Genomic DNA, 25,467 nt, shown 5'->3' with positions numbered 1-25,467 from the left:
TGAGAGCAAACTAGGACCATGAATAATTAATTTCTCTTCCATCAGTAGTGACAGAGCCACAATGGAATTTCTAGCCTGAGCCACAAGGTCTGTTGCTTGTCCTGATATGGATATACTATCTCTCAGCTAGCCTATTTCCATACAGAAAAAGCTCCAAATTTCTGTTCTTCCTGTGTTTATAGGATCCCATTTATAGGTGGTCGCTCAGTTCAGCTAAGCCAGCCTGTAAGCTCCCTCCTTATCATATGAGCTACAGTTAAAATGTTAGATCTGGTTGGTGCTTTTACTGGGCTGTTAGCCTTCCCTCTGAGACGAGTCACGCTCTCTCCATGACTGACTAGGAGGAAGCTCTGGCTCAGTAGACACTCTTCCTGACAACACTGAGCGAGCACAGAGGAGACAGACCTGTGGGCAATGGAACTAGATTAAAGAACCGTTGGATTTAGGTGCTCATGGAAAGGCTTTTCAGCTTTCAGCACCCTCAAAACAGAAACTATAGGTGCTTCAAGTACCTCGTTGCAGTCTCCCACTGGGGCAGTTAAGGCACAAAATCTTTCTTTTTGCAAATGAGCAAAGGTTCAGTACACATAAAATGTTTGCTCAGTAATGAGAGAATGTTCTCAGAGCCCCGTCCTGCCTACTTCCTCCGCTCTTCCCCCCAGAATCTCAAATTACTTGAACCCCAAACTTTAGGCCAAAGCAATCTTTCTGCTCGGCTTTCCAGAATTAATATCAAAGAGAATCTTTAGCGTCCTACACTTCAGTTTACTAGAAACTTTAAAGATGAGGGTGCCGGGCGAGGTGGCGCATGCCTTTAATCCCAGCACTTGCAAGGCTGCAAGGCAGGGGCAGACAGATTTCTGAGTTCAAGGCCAGCCTGGTCTACAGAGTGAGTTCTAGGACAGCCAGGTCTACACAGAGAAACTGTCTCGAAAAATCAAAAAAAAAAAATTGTTTATTAGCTCTAGAACTTGATTGTAGCTCCTAGGAACTGGTTGAAAGTTAAATAGGTTGCAGAGATCTTCCAGAAAGACCCAGCTGTACAAAAAGCCTCACATAAAAAACCTCACCAAATTCCCAACGAGGTCTCAAGAAGAAATAAATTAGGGATTTGCAGAGAAAGATGATCTTAGTGCATGAGTTACTGATGTTTTCTATTCTCCTGTCTGAAAGTTGAGGTGTTAATTTACTGAAGCTGATTGGGTAGCCTGGCAGTTGAGACTTGTCCTTCTGCAAGGAAGAGTTAAAGTGAGAAATGGCAGCCTACACTGTTGTACTGTCATATTTCAGGACTCCTGTCTTTCCTGTCCAGAACCATTTCCTGTTTGCCTTGCAGTGCCCGAGGTGGAGGGAGAGGCTGAGAGCATCAGCTCTCTGTGCTCCCAGATCACTAGTGCCTTCAGCACGCCCTCTGAGGACCCCTTCTCCTCTGCCCCAATGACCAAACCAGTGACATCAGTGGCACCACAGTCTCCTGTGTTACAAGGTAGGTGATCTTTGACCTCACTTTTTCTCTTTAATACTAATCCTGTTAGCATGCTTCTCGTGAACTGGAAGTTGGCATCCTGAGCTTATCATTATCCCTCAATTCCCTGCCAGCCACGTCTTTGGGCTTTTGTTCTCTTGTCTAAGCTGTCTGCTTTTCATCATTTGGCATGAATCCATCTGTCTGTGCATCCAAGAAAGTCTCTGTGGCCTCCATCCACTGCTTTATTTCCCTCTTGACCTACAGGACAGAATAGCTAGCCAGTTAGCTTTACAGAACCAACAGCTGTCAGGATTGGTTTAGGCTCTGTGATTCTCACCAAGGACAATTTTGCCCCCTCAGGGAAAATTTGTATTTATTGTATAGAGACATTTTGGGATTGTTATAGCATTCCAAATACTGCCAAGCATCCTCCAACATGCAAGACAGCACCTACAACAAATTATCATCCATCCCAGATGTCAGTAGTGTAAACATTGAGACCTAGACTTACCTTCTCTCTACCGAAAGAGATTCATAAAGTTTCTACTTTATTGTTCATTGCTCATTGGTTCATTTTGTAGCCTTTGTGACAGTAGAGTTACTTCAGGGTTGGAGTTGGTGTCATTCCCCCCCAACTCCCAATATGCTAAGTTAAATTCTAATTCACAGGTCAGTAAACCAGTGGCTCCTGACAGTTGCCCATTCCCGTGTCTTTTGAGAACTTTTCAAGTGGAAAGGGCTGTACTAAGGGCAGTGCTGTTACCCGGCAAGAAGCTGCCATCACCCTTTGCTTTGCTTCTTGGTGTCAGTCTTTTGACATAATGCTTCTAGTCATGTGTCCTTTATATCATCACATAGCATTTCTGATATATCAAGCACTTAACAGTGCCTGCCACAGTGGGGAATGCTCACGAGTTGTCTTATTTAACCCTCAAATAGTTCTTCAAGGTAGCCATTACAGAGAAGAAAAATTTGGCTCAGATAGACTGAGTGAATTGCTCAAGCTGTGCAGCTGGGATTAAATTCAGATCTTCCTGCCCCACTTACATCCCACTGCCTTCTGCTTGTAGGGCACTGGGTATAGAACATGAACAGAGACAAGGGAGCCCAGTCCTTTGTCTTTAGAGGGCTTCCAGTCTCTAGCTGATGCAGTTTTGTTATTGTTTCATAGCCCTGGGTAAACAGTACCATTACCCTGAGTGTGTTTGTCCAGTCCTAACATCCTCCATGCTAAATAGGGTGGAAAGCTGGAATACAGACTAAAGACTGATAAAGGAGCAGCCTTAAGCTGAGTAAGGAGGTGAAGCATGAAAGGCCACTGGATATTATGACTGTTACATGGGGAAAAGACAAGATAGAAAATTAATTTTGCAGCAAATGACAAATGTATTAGAGCAAACGAAAACACATACCATGTGTTTTGTTTTGTTTTGTTTTGTTACCAGTTATATAGGCAAACTGTAGACCCTTCATTCATGGTCTCCGTTTCTGAAGTTTCAATTGGCTATTGTTAACTACTATCTTAAAACATTAAATAGAAAATTCCAGAAACAAAATTCATGTTTTAAATAATTTTGTTATAATATGTTCTTACAGTAATTATTACCCTCTCAGGGTACCAAGCTTATAAATTAAACTTTTCCCTAGCTTTAAATGTATAGGTAAAAGCACAGTATTATACCGGTGCTAACTGGCTTTAGGCATCTGTAGAACACTGGAACTCACTCCCTAATCTCAGACTTATGAGACTTTTGAGAGAATTAAGTTTGGTGTATATAAAATGTTGTTAGCTTGGTGCTGAGAACATACTAAGAAATGATTATACTTAACCCATTATTTTTTGGGGGGGTGTTTTTTTGGGGGGAGGTGTTGGGGATTTTTTTTTTTTTTTTTTTTTTTTTTTTTTTTTTTTTTTTTTTTTTTTTTTGGTTTTTTGAGACAGGGTTTCTCTGTGTAGACCAGGCTGGCCTCGAACTCAGAAATCCGCCTGCCTCTGCCTCCCAAGTGCTGAAATTCAAGGTGTGTGCCACCACCGCCTGGCTTCCTTAACCCATTATTATTGTTGGCCTGATTTGATCTTTTAGAAAAGTATAGAACAAAATGCTTTATCTACTTAATTTTAAGCCAAAGCCTAGTTGCATGAATAGTCATGATCAATTTAATTTGAAATTGTATTTATTAGGCTTCATTCTGTCTCTCATATACATATTTTCAAAGAACAGTCATTTGATGCAATCTCTTTCTTTTGTTAAAAGGTGTGTGTATCCACTGCAGGATAGCATGACCATCCCCATGTCTGTTCCTATATTGTACATTGGCCTGACTGACCCATCTTGTGTAGCTTGGACACCCTGCATGAATTAACTCCATCAATGTTGTCTGCTCCATTATAGCTAATGGCACTGATTCAGCCTTCCATGTGCTTACCGCTAAGCCAGCCAGTACTGCTCTAGCACCCGTAGCAATGCCTGTCCGTGAAACCAACCCTTGGGCCCATGTCCCTGACGCTGCTAACAAGGAAAGTGCAGCCAGACATCCGGGTAAGGTGGCCACAGATGTTGAAATAGATTCTGGGAGCAAGTTGAAAAAAAATGGCCAGTTACCTGAATGAGGACTACAGTGAAAACTCTATTCTTTCCTTGACAGGCGTGGCTGTGGGGGAAAAAAAGGCTATAAAACTGGAAATAAAAGGACTAGATGGGATGTTTTCAGAACTGTGGAACTTGGCTACCATGGAATTCTAATAAGCCGCTGGTTCCTGCCCCACCCCCACAACCCTTTTCACTGGATTTTAGTAGCACACACAGCTAGCTGCCTATGGATGAAAGCGCCCTGCATGGCAGGCTCATCTAAAGTGCCACAGAGCAGAACGCGCTTTACAAAACTTTTTTGTATTTTTTACTAGCTTTTCTGAGATGTTTTGAGATATACTCTCACTATGTAACTTTGGCTGTCCTGGACTCACTCTGTAGACCAGGATGGTTTGGAGCTAGAGACCTGCCTGCCTGTGCCTCTGAGTGCTGGGATTAAAAGTATACTCCACTACTGCTGGCTTTGGAGTATTGAAGGGGTGGATGTATTGTTTTTAATTATTCATGGTTTTGGTTTTGAGTTTTTAAGACAGAGTCTTGTTCTGTAGCCTGTAACTTGGTCTACCTACCTCAAACTCCTTGTTGTAGGAACACGGGCATGCCCCTTTGTGCCCAGTCCTTTGAGCCATGGAGTATTATAAGCCAGTTTCTCTACTAGGGATCTGCAGTGGCAACATGACAGGGTTCTGGCACCAGCTAGCTGCCTCCGCATGCCTTAAGAGGACATCATGCTCTGACAGGATCTCATCCCACCAAAGCAGAGCTCCAAGGCTGGTGTCACTTTAGTCCCTCTACCAGAACTACAAGTGTCCGATCATGGAACATTTAGGATCATTCACATAACCAAGGTTACCAAGTGAGAAAGGCTTCTAACTCTTCCTCTCTCTCTCTGCTTCTAGGGACTGAGTGGGGACAGTCTTCTGGTGCTGCCTCTGCAGGTCTCTTCCAGGCTGGTCACAGACGCACTCCCTCTGAAGCTGACCGATGGTTAGAAGAAGTGTCAAAGAGTGTGCGGGCCCAGCAGCCACAGGTCTCAGCTGCCCCACTGCAGCCAGTTCTCCAGCCCCCTCCACCTGCTGCCATTGCCCCTCCAGCACCTCCTTTCCAAGGACATGCATTCCTCACGTCTCAGCCTGTGCCAGTGGGTGTGGTCCCACCCCTACAACCAGCTTTTGTCCCTACCCAGTCCTACCCTGTGGCCAATGGGATGCCCTATCCAGCCTCTAATGTGCCTGTAGTGGGCATCACCCCATCCCAGATGGTAGCCAATATGTTTGGCACTGCAGGCCATCCTCAGGCCACTCATCCACATCAGTCACCAAGCCTGGTCAAGCAGCAGACATTCCCTCAATATGAGACAAGTAGTGCTACCACCAGTCCCTTCTTTAAGCCTCCTGCTCAGCACCTCAATGGTTCTGCAGCTTTCAATGGTGTAGACAATGGTGGGCTAGCCTCAGGAAACAGGCATGCAGAAGTCCCTCCAGGCACCTGCCCAGTGGATTCTTTCGAAGCTCAGTGGGCCGCACTAGAAAGCAAGTCCAAGCAGCGTACAAATCCCTCTCCTACCAACCCTTTCTCCAGTGACTTACAGAAGACCTTTGAAATAGAACTTTAGGCAGTCTCTGTGACCCATGTTTTTCTGTACGTAGGCAAGGGCATAGGGTGGAGGGCAAAGGAGCAGAGGGGACTTTGCTTTCCAGATCGGCACACTTTTCACTAATCCCAGAGGTCCCAAGGAGCAAGTCCAAGCACTGTCCAGCAAGGGGTGACGCCCAGAGAAGTAAGGCAAGCCTTCCTGGGAGGACTGCCCTGCAGCTAGGCTAGAGAAGTCAAGGAAACATTGCCTTCTGGCCCCTCTCACCCTAACAGATCTCTGGCAACAGAGAGGCAGAAGATCTGAAGAGGAATCTGTATTCAAAGCACATTTACTGGAATATAAAACATAACAGGAAGCAAAACAGTCTCCCTTTATTTCAGGCCAGTCACCCGCTCCTCCCAGTCCTGGGCCATCTTAGTGCTCGATGGGGAACAGTGTGGCTGGGTGAAGCCAGGCAGGCCGTGCTGCTGGGTTCACAGGAGGGCACAGCAGCAACTGCCCAGTAGAGCTGTAGTCTGGAGATAAAGCTGAGCTTCCATTTTGAGTTACAGAATAAATATTATAAATATATATATATATATATCAAAAAAGCCAAAATCTTTATTTTTATGCACCTAGAATATTTTAAATAGTTCTCAATATTAAAAAGTTGTATGAGTTGTAAGTAATCTTGCCAAAAGTGAGCGGGTTAGATGTAAGAAATTGTACATAAGATTGATTTATCATTGATGCCTATTGAAGTAAAAACGAGGAAGGGTTGGAAGTTGTAGGCAGGAGCCCTGGCTTGTTTGTAATCATTCATTGTTAACTAGCACATTGCAAAAACAATCATACTGATAAACCAGTACAGTCACTAGGTAGTAGTTTTAATAAGATGAACAAGCAGTGTTGTCCTGATTTTAAACCTGTGGTGAAATTCTAATGCCATCATTTTAATGGAATCAATCTACTCTATAGAGAATGTGTGTTGAATCTTTTATGTATCATTGCAGTTTCTTTCTGTTAATCCTTAGTAGTATGGTGACAATGACATAACCATATCAAGAAAAGGGAACGCAGGCTATTGTGTTGGTGTGCAACGTGGGTCTTAATGGGTTCTGTCCTTGAGGTTTTATTCCCATAAGTTTTACAGGGATGAGATTCTGGTTTATGTGCTGTGTGTGTCTGTGTCCCCTTCTGCCCCCATGAATAGAACATCCCATGCCAGTTGCAGCTACTTGACCGTGGGTAACAACGTGAGATCCCATCTCATTTTTACTTTTAAACGTTGGCCTTACAATCAAATGTAAGTTATATATACATATATATATATATATTTGTACTGATGAGAATTTATAATCTGCTTTAACAAAAATAAATGTTCGTGGTAGAGCTTTTGCCCATGAAGGGCTGTTCTTATTTGCAAATGAGTTTATAGTTCTGTTTTTCTTTTTTACTGCTCATTTCTAGCTTGTGACTATAAGATCTTTTGGGGAGATTAGTATATTCTTAAGTTTCAGGGGTGTGACTGGTATCTCGATGCTCAGAAGTTGATGTGCAGCAGTAGTATGGACTACACCAAGAAGCCAGAGACTGAGCCCCAGCCCAGGGGTAGAATGGAGCTGGAAGTGTACAGAAGGGTCTCACTGTGTAGCCCTGGCTGGCCTTGAGCTCAGAGATCTACCTACCTTTTTCTCAAATGCTGGTATCAAAGGTATGCATGTACCACCATGCCTGACAACACTGCTTCTCAGTCTTAGCTATATATTGGAATTACCCAAGGTGTAGCTCAGTGGAACATGTTCTAAGCACGCATGAGATCCCCCAGTGCACACACAGGCATGTTTACACATCATCTATACTATCCAGCCTATTCACAAGGCCAATTAAATCAGAATGCCAGTGGGGAGAGGGGAGGTTACCAAACTGTGCTTTAGACTGAGGAAGTCCTTGTGTGCTCTGTGTAGAATGAGGTTCAGCACCCTGACCTAGAACAGTTCATCCCTCACCTCCCAGTTTAGCCCTCACTCCCACCTGCAAACAGAAATGTCTGGCACACAGATATTCCTCAGCTCTCTTTTTGAGCAAAACGTCCTGAGACACCACTCACACATGAAGCTTTGCATTCCAGCCAATGTCAGAACTTTGGTCCCATAGTAACCTGTGTTACTAGACGGTCTCCCAGAGGAGTTGGAGAAGTTAAAGTGGGAAGAGCCCAGGACGCTCTCATTAAGTCCAGGCCTCTTCCTAGAGCATTAAGAAATCAGAGATTCTGAAAGATGAAGGATGCCTTCCTGCAGCTCCGACTACTGATTGTCACATTGCACCTTCATCCTGCTAATGCTGGGTTCTATGGGTTGTTTACTTTGGGGCAGGGTCTCATTCTGATCCAGGCTGGCTCACACTGTGGCAGTCCTGCTTCAGCCTCTCAAGCACTGGGATTGTCGGCATGCAGCACCATTCCTAGCTGTTGTATAAACTTTACAGCTATGCTTCTGTGTGTTCAGGTGCACATGCGTATGGCAGTCAGGACAGCTGGCCTGAGTCAGTTCTGCCTTCCACCAGGGAGGATCCAGAGAGCACACTCCAGCCATCAGGCTTGACACTGAGTGCCTTTACCGCTGAGCCATCTCACCAGCTCCCAGCTGCTGTGTGCACCATAGTCTGATTTTTCTCTAGCAACAAATAAGCTCCACAGATTCCTACTTAAGGAAGCATGACTCTCTGCTCCTCAGAGCAGGCCAGTGAGCTGTGTAGGGGAGTGAACCTCTCCAGCCTGCCTCATGGGAGCCCCAGGAGGTCATGCCCCTGCAGTGGAGTTCTTTCCCAGTTATTTTTTCACACACAGATTATCAGGCTATCTGGTTTTTCGATCCCACATCCCTGCATCAAGGCCTTATGGCCTCCACCTGGCTGAGTGCTTTCCCGAGCATTATACTGTGGGCTTCACACAGTGGTGGTGTTGAAGGCAGCTGTGCCACTGCCTAGGAAGATGCAAAAGCCTGAATGACTGCTCAACCTCTGACCCACAGACGCTGGATTCTAGCAGGAATACTTCTCTAGTTGAGAAGTACCTACCATCACTCCCCTACCCTCACAGGCACCCCATCCAGCTGGCTGGCTCTGCAGTGTGCTGAGTGGATCCTCTGTACAAATTGAGCATCCCTCACCCAAAATCAAACATGCTTTGAAACCCAGACAGTTTTGAAGGCTGACATGGCATTTGATTGTTTGAAGCTTCGGAGCATTTCAGAATTTTAGGCTAGGGATGCTCAATTAGTAAAGTCTACAAATACTTAAAAGTTTAGAACACTCTGGTCCAAAGCATTTCAGATAAAAGGTCCTCGATGCAGCAGAAAACTAGAGGTATAAAGGGCTCCTCTCCACAGTGGCCCGGCCCTGCTGAGCACTACAAGGGAGGCTTGCACTGGCAGCTGCTGGGGCTCAACCCTGGATTTCTGAGAGGGGCAGTATCTGAAAGATGACGCCCTCTGCAAGCCATGTCTTACCATCCCTTCTCCCCAGCAAACTATCCAGAACTGGCGCCATAGCCAGCCTTCATCCCTGCTGCCAGACAGGCTGGGCATTCGGCTGGAAGCGGGAGCAGCTGGCACAGCAGAAGCTGGAGTAATATTCATTGCCACAGAGCTGGGCCTGCAGGATCAACGCACAGTTGGCCAGCTCCGGCTGGTCGATGCAGTCCTTGCCTAGGTCCCTGGACTGTGCGGCTGGTGCTGCAGGACAAGGAGAGAAAGGGCTGAGGCAGCCAGCTCTCACTGCAGCCTCTCACAGGCCCTCCTGTGACCCTTATCTGCGGCCTAAGCCCAGTGCACAGCCTTTCCCAGACTCCCATTACTGACTAGACCATCAAATGGCTCTTCACATTAACTTCCTGCCCTACTGTCCAGAGCTGAAAAGCCACATGACATCTGTATGGGCCCAGATTCACAGGAAGGATTGGTAGGGTCAGTCCTAGGAAAACTGGAAGTCAGGAAACCATTGTCCCCTTCCTGTTGCTGCTGGGTTCCTCCAACCTCCCCAGCTTGCATCTGTCCTGGTTGCCACCTGAGAAAGTGATGAATCTTCAAAGCTCTAAGACTACACTGAAGCCAGAGCCCATGTGCTGCTTGCTACCCTCAACCTTCCTATGGGTATCTGGTGATTGTCGGGGTTTGATTCCACTGCCCCACCCTGCAATTATGCCTCTTCTCTCTGCAGGCTCTGTGCAGTACTGTCCCCATTGTCCCTACTGCCACCACACAGAGCTAGTATCTCCATTCCTCTATTCCTTTAGAAGACACCATGAAAAAAGACCAGACCACCCAAATGGCCTTCAGAAGGTTTGGCACACTTACCAGCATAACCAGGGGACTGTCTCCCTGCGTGTGTGTGGTAGCAAACCCATGTGTATACACTGGTTTGTTTGTTTGTTTGTTGTTTTTTCAAAGTCTGAAACTTTGATTCCAACTATCAGCTGTTGCAGCCCCAAGCTATCTGTCACGATAGGTGCTCCAAATAGAGCTTAAGACAGTTACTTCTGTGTGAGATGGAGGGAGTACAAGCATCTGCCTCAAAGGGCTGTTCTAGGGACTGTGCTGAGTGATGCTGTGGAGAACACCAGGGCTGCAACCTCTGCTTGGGAGGCTGAGGCAGACCACAGCTGCAAGGCCAGCCGGGCCACCTCAGTATGACCCTATTTCAAGCTACAAATACAAAAAACAGGAGAAAGACGTAGGAGTGTAAGTAGAGTATAGGTAGAGTATAGGGTGCTTGTCTGTAACACAAAACCCACTTACAACAGCACCCAGGACATGTAATAACCACAGCAAAAATCTGAGTCTCACTGCTGCCATGACCCCACAACCATGTTCTCCCTCAGAAAATGAGGCAGGCAGAATGGGTAGCAGACAGAGTTTGTCCCCACAATATTTCCTGTTCACTCAACTCTTAGGGCAAAACAAGCCAGGGTGAGAAAAACCTAAGCCACCACCTAATGCCAACTATTCCTAGCGCCACCAGTTGGCAGCATGAGACAGTCACTGTGTGACTCCCAACGAGTGAGAGCATAGATCTGCAGCCCGGTCAACGGAAGGAATACAGCCAGCCAGGAAGGGAACAGCTGGGGCTCTGGAGAGATGCCTCCAAAATATGGAAAGGTTGGCAACATGTAGCAGAGAGCAAAAGAGGTCTGTGGCCATGGGTGAGGTCTGGGAGGTCGGCTTGGCAGCCAGCCGTCACCAAAAGCCAAAAGCAGCCTGCTAGCCACCATTGTCAAACAACTCCCCAGTGTCACCCCTCACTGCAGGCACATCTACGGCTAGTCACAAATGTGAACCTCCAGATCCCATGGAGTTGTTTGGTTTTGTGGTAGGTTTTGTTTGTCTTGGCTTTTGTTTTAAGTCAGGATAATGTCACTCATATCCTTACAACCCAAGTGCTAGGATTCATAGGTGTGCATCACCACGCTCAGGTCCTCAGTCTCCTAATGACTGTTCTCTTCACCATAGTAAATCTGCATTCTGGTTTTTTCCTGGTCTTATTAGTTTGATCAGTATATAGATAGGTGGGTGGGATTTTCTAGAAACATCAAAGGAAGAAGTCCTGCCGTATGGGACTTTCACCACAGTGCAGTCACCACAGGCATTCACAGTTATAGCCATGTGAGTCTCCGTACTGCAGAGTACTGGGCTGGGGTCCCAGGGAGCTCAGGGGCTTCACAGTGGGAAGCCTGAGTGTAAATCTCACAAAGCAACATTTTAACACACACCTTCAACCCCTGGCCAGTTCTCACCCTCAGCCTGCCCTAACCCTAACCCTCCTACAGTGGCTCGGCAATGTTCAAGCACACCAGGCAGTTGGTGCCATCACTGCCAAGCCAAGGAAGGACCCTTTCTCCAGGATGCACCTCATGTTGTGAGAACTGGCTGCTTGGCTGGAGGCTCTGTCTCTCCCTGAGACACTAAGACCCATGGAGAGCACTGTAAGTGCTCCCCCATCCCCTGCCCTGCCACTTAAACACAGAGCTCCTGCAATGAGTTTAAACATTAAACAGTCGTGTTTCACCAGTTCTGAGATGGAGCATAACAGAACAAGCATAGGACCTAGGAAGCAGAGGCAGGGAGGTTAAAGTTGAGACCAGTGTTGGCTACACAGGCAAGTAAAATCAGGAGTCAAAAAGCCGGGTTTGATTCCTAGCTGGCCACAAATCTGCTGTGGGAACAGTGGGAACGCCCTGCAGCTCTCTGGCTGCCTGTCTCGAGGAGAAAGGATGAAGGTGACCATAGCCCCTGTTACATGCCTACATAATCAAAAACACACTTTTCCACCCTACAGCCATTTTTCATATAAATTATTTTTAATCTTTCTCTTTAAATTACAAACTAGATGTGATTTGGAAAGGAGATTGTGCCGACAATGGTCAAAGAATCTGTCCTATGCATTCTCTCTCAAGAATGAGGTCTTCCATTTATTTATTCTATGTGTTTGTCACAGTGCTGGGCTAGAGCTCTGCACTGAGCCACAGCCCAGACCCACAGGGCCTTCTGCCACCCTGATTAGAATTTATAGACTTTAGCCGTCCATCCACCGTGAACATTATCTTTACCAGAGGAAAGCTGGTAACCTTGAATGGCAGAACTCTGAACACTTTGCTGCATCTTCGCCATGGCCTTAGATTGTGGGGTGGCTCTGGGGCCATAATAAACACCCGCCCCTGTTACAATGCCAGAAACTGGACCGTGGCACAGATGAGAACGAGTGTCTTGGATCACTAAGCCTGTGGCCCTAGATGCTCAGCTGCCTTCAGGACAACAAAGCCCACGATGAGCCTTTCTCACCTGGGCGGGCCACTTTCACCTCTGTGCTGCGGCTCACAGCCTGGCTCCCACGGAAGGCACTGCATGTATAAGAGCCCTCGTCCCTGGGCCGCAAGTTGTGGATCAACAGTGTGCCATCTGGGGACTGGTGCACACGGTGCCCATCAGCCTGTATTGGCAGTCCATTCCTGAAGGGGAGAGAACATTGAGAGAGACATGCCCTGAGAGGCCTGGGAGATGAGAAGGACATTAGCCAAGGCTATTCCAGAGCTAACCTTCTCTCCCCATGAGGGCAGGTAGGTGACACCTCAGGGAAGAGAGGACAGGTGTACTCAATTGGTATGATGACATTAAAAGCTAAGTGGCACAACTCAGTGCACTCATCCCTTGGATCCACAAAGGAGCCCACTCCAGCTCGTCACTGACAAATGCCAGGCCCTAGGTCAGAGGAAAGGTACATGACACAGGAGAGGTTGTCGGTTTCCAGGGGCCTCCCACAAGAAAGAAGCAGCTGACCTGAGGAGAGGAGACAGCAGCAGGGCTGGCCAACAGAAGAGGACAGTGGGGATTTGGGGACTTGAAGGCAAGCTGTCACAGCCAGAGCAAAAGGGTGGGGGTCGGGGGGGGGGGGGAGCCAGTCAGGACTCTTGGGCTCCTAGCAAATGTCTAAGCAGGTGATGGGAGTGACTGGGGGCTTGAGTGGAGCAGGGACTGGCTGGGGCGACCTGCAAGAAGGGCAAGCAGGGAGTAGGTGCTGCTTCGTGCACACGGAGAAGATGACAGGACACCGAGGTGTAGAGACAGTGAAGGTCAGACGTAGGAGGTGGAGACAGGAAACCAGACAGCTTGGTTACTGGGCAATGGTGGTTCTAGGGCCCACCTCCTTCCTCTCTCCCCAAGAGAGCAAATAGGTGACTAGGCCTCAGCCCACTGATACCCGCCATGTGGAAAGGAATGAATAGTGAGGTGATGCTTTGAGTCTGAGATGCCTGGGAGATGTTAAATCTGAGATCTGAAGCTGGAAAGTCCAGACCCAGAAGGGTTTCGTTTGTGCCTGTGGATGGGTCCGTCTCCAAAGCTGTCCAGGTAACAGCGCTGAGGACAGGAGGGCAGCCATGGGAAGGGAGCGTTTTGAGAAAAAAGCAAGTGGCCAGTAGGACACCACCACAGATGAAGTAAAGACTGGGTCAACCACCCTGTGGTGGTAGGAGCAAAGGAGGTGTTTGATGGCCTCTCCAGTACAATGTCCCCTGGAGCAGGAGCTAGATGTAGATAAAGCAATGATCAGTAGATCATGATTGTCATGATGTCCCCATGCTGCTAAGTGGGGACTCTGTGACTAGCGAAGAACCTGGCATCAAGGCCACCTTAGAGGCACCTGACCACCACTGTCACCATCACCCTACCACCACCACCCATGCATCCCTCCAGGAAATGCTTGCCGTTGGCCACCTGCTACTCCTCCCAAGAGCATCTTTTCCTCTCACTACCTCCCTGGCCTCTTCCCTGACTCTCTCTGATCCAAAGCCTTACTTTCCTTTATGCACAGTCAGCACCTGGGGGGAACCTGGGCCAGGGCCACCTCTCAGCTCACAGTGGAAGGGGTCCACATGACCCGCACATCTCCAAACAGTAACCTAAGTTCTGATGCCGTGTGAATCAGTTCACTGAAGTCGGGGCTGGAGAGATGGCTTTAGCAGTTAAGAACTTATTCTTGCAGAGGACCATGGTTCAGTTTCCAGCAACTGCATGCTGGCTCACAACCATCTATAATGCCAGCTCCAAGAGATCCGACCCCCTCTTCTTTCTCACCTCCATAGGCACCAGGCATGTTATGTTGTACACATACACATGCAAGCAAAACATTCATACACATAAGTACATTTGGGAAAAAAAAATCATTGAAGTCTCCAAAGCTGCATGCAGCCCTGAGGGTCTCACTATGGAGCAAACAGCCATGCTTAGAAAGTCTGTTCACTATCTTAACCTGGGCAGAGAGAAGGCGACTGGCTTTAGCGGTAGATAGTGTAGAAGCTGCTAAATATTCTACCACGCACCAGCCTAAAACAGCAAGTTTGTCTGGCCCAATATGTTGGTGATGCTAAGATTAAGAAATTAGTGCTTGGTGTAGTAGCATAAACCTTTAATCCTAACACTTGGGAGAAAGAATCAGGCAGATCTTAAGTTCGAAGCCAGCCTGATCTACAGAGTGAGTTCCAGGCCAGCCAGAGCTACATAGTGTGACCTTGTCTCAAGAATACCAAAAGAAAACAGAAAAGGAAACCCAGAAAAAGAAATGGTAGTCCAGCCAGTGGGAAAACTCTCCTCTGGAGCTTTGTGCTATAGGAAGAGGCTGCTACAGCCTCCAACCCTGGCCCTGATGACATGGCATAGGGACAGTGTTGACAGTGACATTTCTGACAGAGTGAAGCTGTACTGACTGAAATAACACTTTACCTGGACCACCTGATGTTCACACTTTCTCCAGCCACCACACACAGAAGCCTGGCAGTGTCACCCTCTGCCACCGTCACAGCAGGAGGCAGTCCTGAGATTGTCAGCTCCCCTAGGCATAAGAAGACATTGTCAGTGGCTAGCCCGACCCCTCCACCACCTCTCACCACTTGACTCTAATGCCCACTAGCCCCCCCACACACTCAAGACTTCCTCCTTACTCAGAACTCTGAGCTGGACCCAGCGCTGGTCTCGGTCCTGTCCATTAAAAGCAACACAGGTGTAGAAGCCACCATCTTCCACAGCCACTCTGCTGATGACCAGAGAGCCATCAGGCTGTACCTGGTGCCTGGGAACAAAACACAGTCATTCGTCTTTGACCCAAGTAGGGGTTGAACTGGGATCAGGAGAGGTAGAGTGGGGAGGGGGCTGAGCAGGGCCCTACTGTTCAAAAATGTCTACCCGAAAAGCCACTGAGGGCCCACCCAGTGCAGCTGCCTGCACTTTAGTAAGTCACTTGATGATAGCTGGCTTCTAGACTCAGTAACACATCATTTCACATTTTCTGATTTAAAAGCTATTTGGGGCCAGGTGTGTTGGCCTGCAATCTCAGCTCTCGGGAATTGGCAAAGCAGGAGGATTGCCATGAGTTTTTGATACCAGCTTTGTATACATAGTGACTTCTATGCCAGCCTGAGCTACGGTGTGATCTCTACCTCTGCCTCCAGGGTGCTGGGATTAAAGGCTTAGACTTACTGGTTTTGCCATGTGTAATAGCCTCAAATCCTGAGTCTGTGGTGAACTGCCTGTGTGTGACCTGCTGGCAAGCAGCACATACTTCTGTATAGCTCCCTGCAGCTTCCGAGTCAGATAGTTACCCTCAGCAATGGGACCTCCCAGGGCGTGCAGAGCTGCCTCCTCCCTGGGCTGGCCTCCTATTGTCATCAACCACACTTTGGAAATGCCCAGACTCCTGTGTTCCAACCCTGTTCCTCCAGAGCAGAAAGTCTGGCCTCCATGGGATGGGGTGTGGCTAGAGACAGGAGAGGGCAGCAGGAGGGGCTGAATGAACCTGGGAGAAGAGACCAGCTGCCCATCTCTTTGCCACTCGATGGTGGGGACCGGGAAGCCTTCCGCACGGCAGGTCAACCGGACCCGCTGGCCAGGACTGGCATCTACCACTCCAGGCTGAGTCCGGTCCAGACGTAACCTACAGAACAAATTGTGCACAGCAAAGGGCCCCTGTCATCCATTTCTCCTCACAACAAAGTCCTCTGCATGGGTCCCTGTCTCCCTCTCTAGTCAGTGTTGGTTCCCTAAAATTATCCTTTAGTTACTAGGACACCAACACTGTTGTTAAGAACTGGGGCAAGGTCTGACTAAACATACCCAGTGTGTCTCTGTCTACCTCCTCCTGCCCTATCTGCCACTAGGCCTTGACAGAGGTGCTGCCTTCTTTGCCCCACCCCCCAAGTCCCCTGAGATGGAACCATCCCTCAAGTTCAACTCAAGGAGCTAGGCTTCCCTAATTGTCACCTCTCAGAGCCCGGGTCACCGGGTGGCAAAACCCAAGCACAGCACAAACCTTCCCTCATCCTCTTGAGGCCATGGACCAGGAAAGGTGGGGAGAATTGAGGCACGCTGTGCTGTTACCTGGTGGCAGGCCTAGGGTGTGGGGAAGAGAGACCCCTGTGGCCCCCGGCTTCTGCTCCTGTTCCACGATTCCGAGGACCATGGCCAGGGTCTGGATTCCTGGTCTCAGGGAAATGCCTCGGCTGGCCCTCAGACAACACTGCCATGTCACCCCCTGTCACAAGGCCAAAAGAAGCAAGGCATGAGCTTTGAGAAGGGAATGGAAGAGGGCCCATGAGACCAGCGAAGACATGGCGAGGGAAGAAGACGACAGGAAGAAGTGGCCCAAGGAAGAACTTGAGCCTTTCTTTCTAGGGTGGATTGCCCCCTGCCCAGCCTCTCCCCGCTCCCCCCACCCCGTCCCTCCTTCAGTCCCACTTCTGTTTTGTGAGACCCTGGGAGGTGGCATGAACAAGATGGGCCAGAAACCTGTGACTCGAAGTTGTATCGTCTGGGGCTCGTGGCCTGGCCTGTGGCTGCCACAGCTATAGATACCAGCATCCTCTGGCCTCAGGGGGCTGATGATGAGGGAGCCATCTGCCTGTAGCTGGTACCTGAGTGGAGGGACGAGTGACATGATTTCTGGGCTCCTGAGGGCAGCAAAAGTCTTCTGGCTCCTATGCTACCAGAGAAGACCATATAGCTCCGTAGCACTCTGAGCCAGCCCTCTCACACTCCCACGGCACGCCAGGAGGGCCTCTCTATGGGAGAGGACAGTGCACAGACAGGAGGCAGAAGGTAGCGATGGCTCACCAGGATCTTACAGTGAACCTCTCACACAGGAGATGGGACCATGATTTTGTACGCACCTGTTAGAGGAGATGGGCTGGCCCTCTTTCTGCCACCCTGCATGGAATTCTGGGGGGATGTTGCCAGGGCAAAAGAGTTGTACCGCCTGGCCTGGAGCTGCCTGTACCAGGGAGGGTTCTGGGTCTGCCAAGCTGATCCTGGAGAGATGGAAAGTATGTATCTGCCGCCTCCTGGCACAGGAGCACGGCCAGGGAAACTCTCTTGTAGGCATTTGTAAGGCTAGAGTCCCATGGAAGACCCCAGCCTTCCTGACCCTCAGACACTGCCCCTGAAGCAAACGGACCATGGGCGTAGGAGACTAAGAAAGACCACACGACGACAGACCATGAGTGGAGTTGGCCAACACAGAGTGTTGGCAGCATATACTTTGGTTCCTTAAGTCTGCTTATTTCCCCAAACCCCTTCTTCATACAATGGGACAAGTGATAAATAACAAGTGGTATCAAAACCTACAATATATTCAGGGAGTAAAACACTGTCACTGTCTTACAAGGGAAGAAACTGAAGCTTGGAGCTCGCTTTTCCAGCTTGACATAGACCTTGGTACAGTAGCTAAGTCAGAGAAAGAATCTAGGAGCCGATAGATACCTCAGCATCCCTACCTGTAATGAGGGGATGACAAGACCCCCTGGCCGGACTGTCTAGGACTCAGAAATAAAGCATGGGGTGGGGCTCTGCCCTGGCCTGGACATCCTATGCTTATCCTAAGCAGGCCTCACCTGTAGGAGGGGCTGTGTGTAGGTGGCACTGCTGGCCTAGCCTCTCTGTCCAGTCCAGGGACTCTGGGCCGGATCTCCTGACCTCCAGGCCGTCTTCCATGGGCTGGGATGTGGGACGCCTCTCCTGGCCTAGGCTCATGTTCTCTGCGCCAAGGGCTTCCAGAAGGTGAGGGCAGTCTCGGGACTGTGGCTCCTGTCCTGTGCCAATCAGGTTCCTGCTGGCCTCCGGGACCACGTTGGCCACCATCCACATGGACACGATGTCCAGAGGCTCCTGCCTCAGGACGGCGGGGCCCATGATGGCCCCGGCAGGTGTTCATGCACTCCTGCTCCGACGCAAAGTTATTGGCATTTCCGTGACAGCCGCCATACCAAAAGCGGTTACACCGGCCCACTGATCCCACAAAGTACCAACGGGCGGCCCAGTCTCCACACGACCCTTGAGCACTAGGCAGCAGACACTGCACTGGGTAGGCTGTGGTTGGGGATGGAAGATGTTACTGGTGAGAACACTCCTCACATACCTGTCCTGCTTTGTAGCGCACAGCCCTACTCTTGCCAGGACCACAGACCTTCCTTAGGAGCCCAGGACATTCCCAGAATCTGACTTAGACTTGCTTAGGCTAGGTCACAGCAGCCTCCACCCATACCAAACTAGAGTCCCCAGGAAGAAAAGACAGGGACTCCCTGAACAAGCTAATGTCCCTTGCAGCCTCCTCCTACGGTGTGGTGCATGAGCAAACCAGCCGGGAGTTTGACTTCCTTGTTGCTGCCCCTGAGGGGCTGTGAACGTTCTCAGCAGGAAGACCCTGCTGGTCAGCCTAGACACTCTGCTCCATCTCTTCATATTCTAAGTGGCCTTTGTTCCCCTTCCTGACCCACCCTCTGCAGAGCCCTGGGCCACCAGGCTGTCAGACTTAAGATGCATATCCCCATGACAGACCCTGGAAGTACCACCCATCTGCCATCCTATGCTCTGACCCGACCTTCTCTCTAAAACTCAGCTGCTACTTACACACACACACACACACACACACACACACACACACACACACACCATCTCAGCCTACTTTGTCCTGCCCTTCCTTTGGGAGGGGCCTCATTCTTTTTTTTTTAAAGTTTTCTTTTTTTTTGTTTTTTTGGGTTTTTTTGTTTTTTTGTTTTTTGTTTTTTCGAGACAGGGTTTCTCTGTGTAGCCCTGGCTGTCCTGGAACTCACTCTGTAGACCAGGCTGGCCTTGAACTCAGAAATCGGACTGCCTCTGCCTCCCAAGTGCTGGGATTAAAGGCGTGTGCCACCACCGCCCGGCTCTCTCTCTCTCTTTCTTTCTTTCTTCTTTTGTTGTTGTTGTTTTTTTTTTTTTGATATAATCTTATATATCTCAGGCTAACCTTGAACATGGTACATAGCCAAAAATGACTTTGAACTTCTGGTCATCCTGCCTCTACCTCTCAAGTGCTGGGATTATAAACCTGTACCACCATATCTGGTGTATGTATATGTAGCACCGAAGGTTGAACACAGGGCTTCGTGCATGCTAAGTAAGCCCTCTACCGACCGAGGCCCATCCTCAGCACTGAGAGTTCCACTTATGACTACCCCCAGCCCAGAGTGAACATCTTAGATACAGGACCATCCCTCTGGCCTGGTATCAGGTGTGTGTGTGCTCACGTATTGGGAAATCTGAGTCAATGAAGTATCTGGCCATGGGTCCAGAGAGATAAGGATGAGAAGGGGCACTGGCTCACCATAGCTGGGCTGGCCCACACAGCCTTCCCCCAGGGGACCAGCTGCAGAAGCCACGTTGTCATAGCAACAGCCAAACCTAGAGCTTCGACACTCACTGGGCTCGCTTTCATGGGCCTGGGGCTGGTGGGTCTTGGGCAAGTTCTGGAGAAGAAGCCAGAGGTTGGGGAGTTAGGAATAAATCTTGTTTTCAGTGGCTAGCTTGGGCTGATCAGAGGGAGGGTGACAGGAAAAGGGAAGGGACACAGCCATGAGTCAGAGGCAGAGAACCCCACCCAGGCCCCTGGGGAGATTGAACACCATCTCTGAAGCCCTGGTCTTTGAAAGGACTGCCTAGGTTGCAGGTTTGTAGGGTCCTCCCTCTCCCGAGGTTGAAGCTGCAAGGTTCCTGGTAGCGCTGAGCTGTGTTCCTACCATGGAAGCCACTTACCTTGGAAGCTACTGCCCTGGACCCTGGCCTGTTTCCAGTATTGTCACTGCTGTGAAACCTGGTACAACCAGCCTGTTGGGGTCCCTCAGCTGCAGACACCCCATCTGGGCAGCATCCGTACCTAGGAAACAGTACACAGCCCCCCTCACTGTCCGGCCCTGCCCCTGCCCTTCCATGGTCCCTGGTACCTAACTACCAGGTAGGACCAGGCTCTGAGGCTGCCTGCATAGGAGACTGTCCGGGTAAAGATCGGTCTGAGAGCCTGTTCCTGTGAGGGCAAATCATTCTGCATGCCCCAGGCTCTCCTCACACCCACCGGAACTCAGGGAAGGTTCAGCCCTGACAGTGAACAACCTATGCTTGATGCAACGCACACCCCCTATTCCAAAACCAGAAAAGGGGTGCACCTGAGCCCACACGAACATCAGGCTCCTAGGAGCTCCCTTGTTTCCCTTCCACCAAGAGAGTGTGCGAAGCAAGGGTGTACTGGCTAGTTTTGTGTGTCAACTTGACACAGGCTGGAGTTATCACAGAAGGGAGCTTCAGTTGGGGAAGTGCCTCCATGAGGTCCAGCTGTGGGGCATTTTCTCAATTAGTGATCAAAGGGGGTAGGTTCCCTTGTGGGTGGTGCCATCCCTGGGATGGAAGTCTTGGGCTCTATAAGAGAGCAGGCTGAGCAAGCCAGGAGAAGCAAGCCAGTAAGGAACATCCCTCCATGGCCTCTGCATCAGCTCCTGCTTCCTGACCTGTTTGAGTTCCAGTCCTGACTTCCTTTGGTGATGAACAGCCATGTGGAAGTAAGCCAAATAAACCCTTTCCTCCCCAACTTGCTTCTTGGTCATGATGTTTGTGCAGGAATAGAAACCCTGACTAAGACAAAGGGGAAGCGAATGTTTTAGAAAGGAAGGGTGATCCCCATCACAGTCTCGCTCAGCAGCAGCCATTGCTCCTGGCTCTCAGAGGAGGAGGCCAAGAGCAGAGAAGTCATTTGCCTCCAGTCACCCAGCAGAACATCTGGCTAGTGGCTGAGAGGAGGATGTCACCCCCAAGTTGCTGGCCTGAAATCCCAGACCCTAAGCAACGAGGTCTCTCAGGAGCCCTGTGCAAAGTAGGGCTTGGAAGAACCTCAGGGAAGGCACCCGGCAGAGTGGGGTGACTCCGTCCCCTCCCTGCGAGGCTGAAGGAGTGTGTTGGTAGAAGTCCTGTGAGATGTGGCCAGCTTCACCCTGGGCTCCTGAGCCTGGGAACTGGAATCACCACCTCTCATGCCTGCTTACAGGCCTTAGGTTACCTCTCCACAGGCTGGGCACATTAGAAGCCCATTAGGAGGAAAAGAAGTCTCCCCTTCACCAAAAAAAAAAAAAGGTACAGCCAGGGCACCTCAGGAATTCTGATCTAACCTGGTCAAGCCTGCCCAGGGCAGGGATGCTGGCCCACCCACCATGGCCCAGCCCCACCTTCTCTCTCCCCTGAAAGCAGTCTCAACTCACCTGCTCTGAAGACACGAGGCCCCAGCCAAGGGACAACCTTGCCACTGAGGCCCAAGAGATGGTGTGTGGCCATCAGGACAGCACCCATGGGGGCTGTGTCTGCAGTCATGGGGCCCTGAGCTAGGCCTCAAGGGTGGCTGGTGTGGACGATGCTGAAGAGTTGGGGCCCGGCCTGCAGGTGACAGGTGGGGATCCTGACCTTCTCTGGGGTTGCTCTGAGCCCTGGGTCTCTCCAGGGGAGCCCACTGCTGGTCTCTAGCATCTATACGTGAGAAAGAAAGGCCACTGTGATGTCCCAACCCTGACCCTCCCCCTCAGCCCATGTCTACCTTAAATTACTTTCCAGGGTCTTCACTCCCTCCAGGCCACCCTCAGGCCACCCAGACTCATAGATGATGGGTCTCGGGGGTAGGGACCCAGTTTCTCACCTGAGACTGGAGACACTTGAGGGCCTGAAAGCATCCTGGGGTCTGAGGGGTGGGCCCTTGAGTCCTGTATACTAGGGACCTCTGTAGAGAACCAAGGAATAGGTGGATATGGAGGGCAGAACCAGAGAAAAGTAATGCCAGAGAGAAAAACCAATATCCCATACCCATAAAAAACATGTCCACGGAGACTTTGTGACTGTATTGGCTTTAAACTTATAAGAATCCTCCTGCCTCAGCCTCTCGGGTATAGGGATTGCAGGTATTTATCAACATGCCTGACTCAAAGATTTTCTGCAGCTTTTCTACATGTATGGATTTTTTTCTTTTTTACCTTGCCCATCTTAGCAAAATTAAGTCACCAAGACTTAAGTGACTTAGACCAAGTGACTCAGAGGCCACAGGCAGCTGAGTTGGTAGGACACTTATCTAGCATGGACCAGGTCCTGGGTCTGAGCCTCAACACAAGAAAAAAATGGATTTTTATGGCCTTCAGTAGTTAATATTCTTAATTAAATTGCTAGATTATTTTTTAGTCATAAAAATCAGAGAATTTTTGTTTGTTTGTTTTTTGTTTTTCTAGACAGGGTTTCTCTGTGTAGCCCTGGCTGTCCTGGAACTCACTCTGTAGACCAGGCTGGTCTCGAACTCAAAAATCCACCTGTCTCTGCCTCCCAAGTGCTGGGATTAAAGGCGTGCGCCACCACTAGCCGGCTTTTTTTTCTTAAATAAGGAGGTAAGGAAACTAGGCAGGCACTCCCCCAAAGCAAAGTTTCTCAGTGAGGGCAGGAGGTGGGCTCTGCTCTGCTAGTTTAGTGCTGATGGAGTAATTAACACAGACTGTCGCAGCAGGAGGCAGGTCTGTAGACAAAGTGTTCCTTCTGAGGCGTGAGGGCCGGAGTCCAGAACCTGCTAAAGTGATGTGGGAATGCCAGGCCAGCCAGGGCTACAGAGAGAACCAGCCTAAAGAGAGTTGATTCCAGTGTAACTGTGGCCAAGCTGGAGATACCACTGAGCAATCAAGACACTTGCTCTTCTAAGGCACCAGGGTTCAAGTTCCAGCACCCGCATGGCGGCCAACAGCCACCTGTAGTCCCCGTTTCCGGGAATCCTGGTGCCTTCTGGCTCTGCGGGCACCAGGCATGCACAAAGTGCATAGATGTATACACAAGCAAAACACGGTACACATAACAAACTTAAACCGAACTTTTTAAAAGACATTTCTCGGTCTAGTGTAGTGGTGCACAGCTATAATCCCAGCACTTGGGAGGGAGAGAGGCTGATGAGGAGTTCAAAGTCATCCTTAGCTACCTACATAATAAGCTTGGGGGCCAGCCTAGGCTACATTATACCCTGTCTCAATAAACCAATAATGACAGTAACAATGAAGCATCACTCAGTCCCCGTTTTCAGTGTGCAGGACATCACTCACACACACACACACACACACACACACACACACACACACACACACACACATGATGCCGCTCCCATTTCCTCCTGGATCCCTGCCTTTTGCTCTCTGGAGCTGTTCTTCTGCATTTCATCTTCCCTTCAGACTGACCCCCCCAGTATGAGCCATATTCGTCTCTCTCTACCTCCAGAACCAATTGAATGGCTTCCGGTACAGCTCAGCACCACTCTCTCCCATAGGATCCACATGCTCAGACACAGTGGCCCCCATGACAGCCCCAAGGACGGACAGTCACCCTTGCTGCCCACAGAGTCCAGGTGAGAGGACTCTCACGTGCCCAGAGCCACACTGAGGTCAGCATGCACATGCTCTGAGCCAAGTCCCCTGACCCTCTGAGACCTGCCACGTACCTCCACTGGAATCCTCCTGTCTCCACCTGGAGCCTACAAACCAGCCTAGCTTAGCCACAACCCTGACCTTCCTTCAGTGTCATATCCACACACCAAGGAAATCTGGGCTCTACATCCTTCCCTCAGCAGAACCCCCACCCCCCATACCTGAGGGGCCTTCTTCCCTAGAGGGATGGGGGAGAAGGCAGACAGGCAGAAGCAGTATGTATTCTCTCTTCACTCATTCAGCCATTCAACAAACAATTCCTGAGTACCTCCCACCTCCTACATACACTGGGGGAAGAGTAACAGAGAGGAGCAGGAGCCATGGACCTAGCTCTCAGGAAGCTGGTCAGGGTATGCAGCACAAGGAAACTAATGCAAACACGACATCTGAAACAACACACTGGGCGAACTTGAGTTCACAGGGATCTATACACAGATTTGTTAACAACAGGGGCAGCAATAGCCAGAGATGTGGGAAAGCAGCCAGGGGAAAGCCCCGGGCAGGAGGTGTGCACTAAAGGGGCAGCCAGGGGACAAGGGGGTGCCACGCCCCCCTGCTCTATCCTTACCCTGAGGAAGGTGGCAGGGCTGTCTGTTGCAGGCTTCCACCTCGGCAGGCTTGGACGACTGCAGGTCCACACAACGACCAGGCGGCCCGATGGTACAAACGACCTGCCGTCTCCGAGTGCCGGAACCACAGCTTTTAGAGCACTGAAGGCCCAGGGTGGGAGTGGAAAGAGAGAGAGAGACCCTGAGGCCAAGGACAACCCCTGGAGAAGGAGGGTACAGTGCTCTTCACAGGCACCTGTCCAGAACCCGGGACCAGACCTGTACAGCAGGCATTGGGAAGGGACGGGCACTTACTAGACTCCATGAGCCAACATGCCAGGCCTGGCCACGGAACACCGGACAGGCTTCTTGCACACAGGGCTCCGTGAGGGCTGGCTGGTCCTTCAAAGAGCATGCTGCAGCATGAACCAGGGACTCCTCGTCCCCTCGGCAGGTGACACTTCTCTTCCTGATCCCAGTTCCACATGTAACCGAGCACTGTAAAGACAGCTATCAGCGGGGATGTCCCCCGACCCTGGGGAACCAAGTCAGCTGGGACAGCTGGAGGCCCTACCAGGCTGGCTCAGGGGGCAGATGACACTCTCCTGCCCTTATCCCACTCCTGAGCCCAGAGAGGCCGAGTCACTGTTCTGAGGTCACACGGCCTGAAGAGTGCTGTTCACATTCCTTTTAATTTTAGATTTATTTCTATTTATGTGTATATGCATGTCTCTCTGTGGGTATGCTACTTGGATGTGCATGTCAGTGAGAGCAGAAGAGGGTGTCCAATACCCTGGACCTGTAGTTATAGACAGTTGTGAAAAAAAACCTGGCGTAAGGGTCAAGAATCAAACTCAGGTCCTTCTGGAAGAGCAGCAAGCATTCTTGTTTTGTTTTGTTTTGTTTTGTTTTGTTTTGTTTTGTTTTGTTTTGAGACAGGGTTTCTCTGTGTA

The 25,467-nt window shown here is 49.8% G+C and overlaps 2 protein-coding genes across 12 annotated transcripts in view; one reads left to right on the top strand and one right to left on the bottom strand.

The window, feature by feature from the left end:
* The window catches only part of Numb (NUMB endocytic adaptor protein), a 118,875-nt gene extending 111,813 nt beyond the window's left edge, over positions 1 to 7,062 (top strand). For 6 of the 9 annotated variants that reach the window (XM_031357195.1, XM_031357190.1, XM_031357196.1 and 3 more), the window contains 3 exons: positions 1,337 to 1,486; positions 3,862 to 4,008; positions 4,959 to 7,058. In XM_031357195.1, coding sequence (XP_031213055.1) covers positions 1,337 to 1,486; positions 3,862 to 4,008; positions 4,959 to 5,674 — 1,013 coding nt within the window. In that variant the 3' untranslated portion in view covers positions 5,675 to 7,058. Of the gene's footprint in view, positions 1 to 1,336; positions 1,487 to 3,861; positions 4,009 to 4,958 lie in introns of all 9 variants that reach the window. The other 3 variants (XM_031357198.1, XM_031357197.1, XM_031357199.1) reach the window with 2 other exon arrangements.
* The window catches only part of Papln (papilin, proteoglycan like sulfated glycoprotein), a 34,236-nt gene continuing 14,999 nt past the window's right edge, over positions 6,231 to 25,467 (bottom strand). For 2 of the 3 annotated variants that reach the window (XM_031357186.1, XM_031357187.1), the window contains exons 14-28: positions 24,830 to 25,012; positions 24,535 to 24,676; positions 22,160 to 22,240; positions 21,732 to 21,993; positions 20,242 to 20,362; positions 19,814 to 19,955; positions 18,066 to 18,540; positions 17,346 to 17,483; positions 16,966 to 17,090; positions 16,558 to 16,711; positions 15,977 to 16,114; positions 15,126 to 15,253; positions 14,908 to 15,016; positions 12,472 to 12,638; positions 6,231 to 9,369 (exon numbers count right to left, since the gene is read on the bottom strand). In XM_031357186.1, the coding sequence (XP_031213046.1) occupies positions 9,194 to 9,369; positions 12,472 to 12,638; positions 14,908 to 15,016; positions 15,126 to 15,253; positions 15,977 to 16,114; positions 16,558 to 16,711; positions 16,966 to 17,090; positions 17,346 to 17,483; positions 18,066 to 18,540; positions 19,814 to 19,955; positions 20,242 to 20,362; positions 21,732 to 21,993; positions 22,160 to 22,240; positions 24,535 to 24,676; positions 24,830 to 25,012 (2,541 nt within the window). In that variant the 3' untranslated portion in view covers positions 6,231 to 9,193. The remainder of the gene's footprint in view (positions 9,370 to 12,471; positions 12,639 to 14,907; positions 15,017 to 15,125; positions 15,254 to 15,976; positions 16,115 to 16,557; positions 16,712 to 16,965; positions 17,091 to 17,345; positions 17,484 to 18,065; positions 18,541 to 19,813; positions 19,956 to 20,241; positions 20,363 to 21,731; positions 21,994 to 22,159; positions 22,241 to 24,534; positions 24,677 to 24,829; positions 25,013 to 25,467) is intronic. The other variant, XM_031357189.1, reaches the window with a different exon arrangement.

This window comes from Mastomys coucha, unplaced genomic scaffold (assembly GCF_008632895.1).
Source record: "Mastomys coucha isolate ucsf_1 unplaced genomic scaffold, UCSF_Mcou_1 pScaffold6, whole genome shotgun sequence".
Taxonomy (NCBI): Eukaryota; Metazoa; Chordata; class Mammalia; order Rodentia; family Muridae; genus Mastomys; species Mastomys coucha.
The sequence above is the reverse complement of the archived record's forward strand: the minus strand, read 5'-3'. Positions and strand labels throughout refer to the sequence as shown.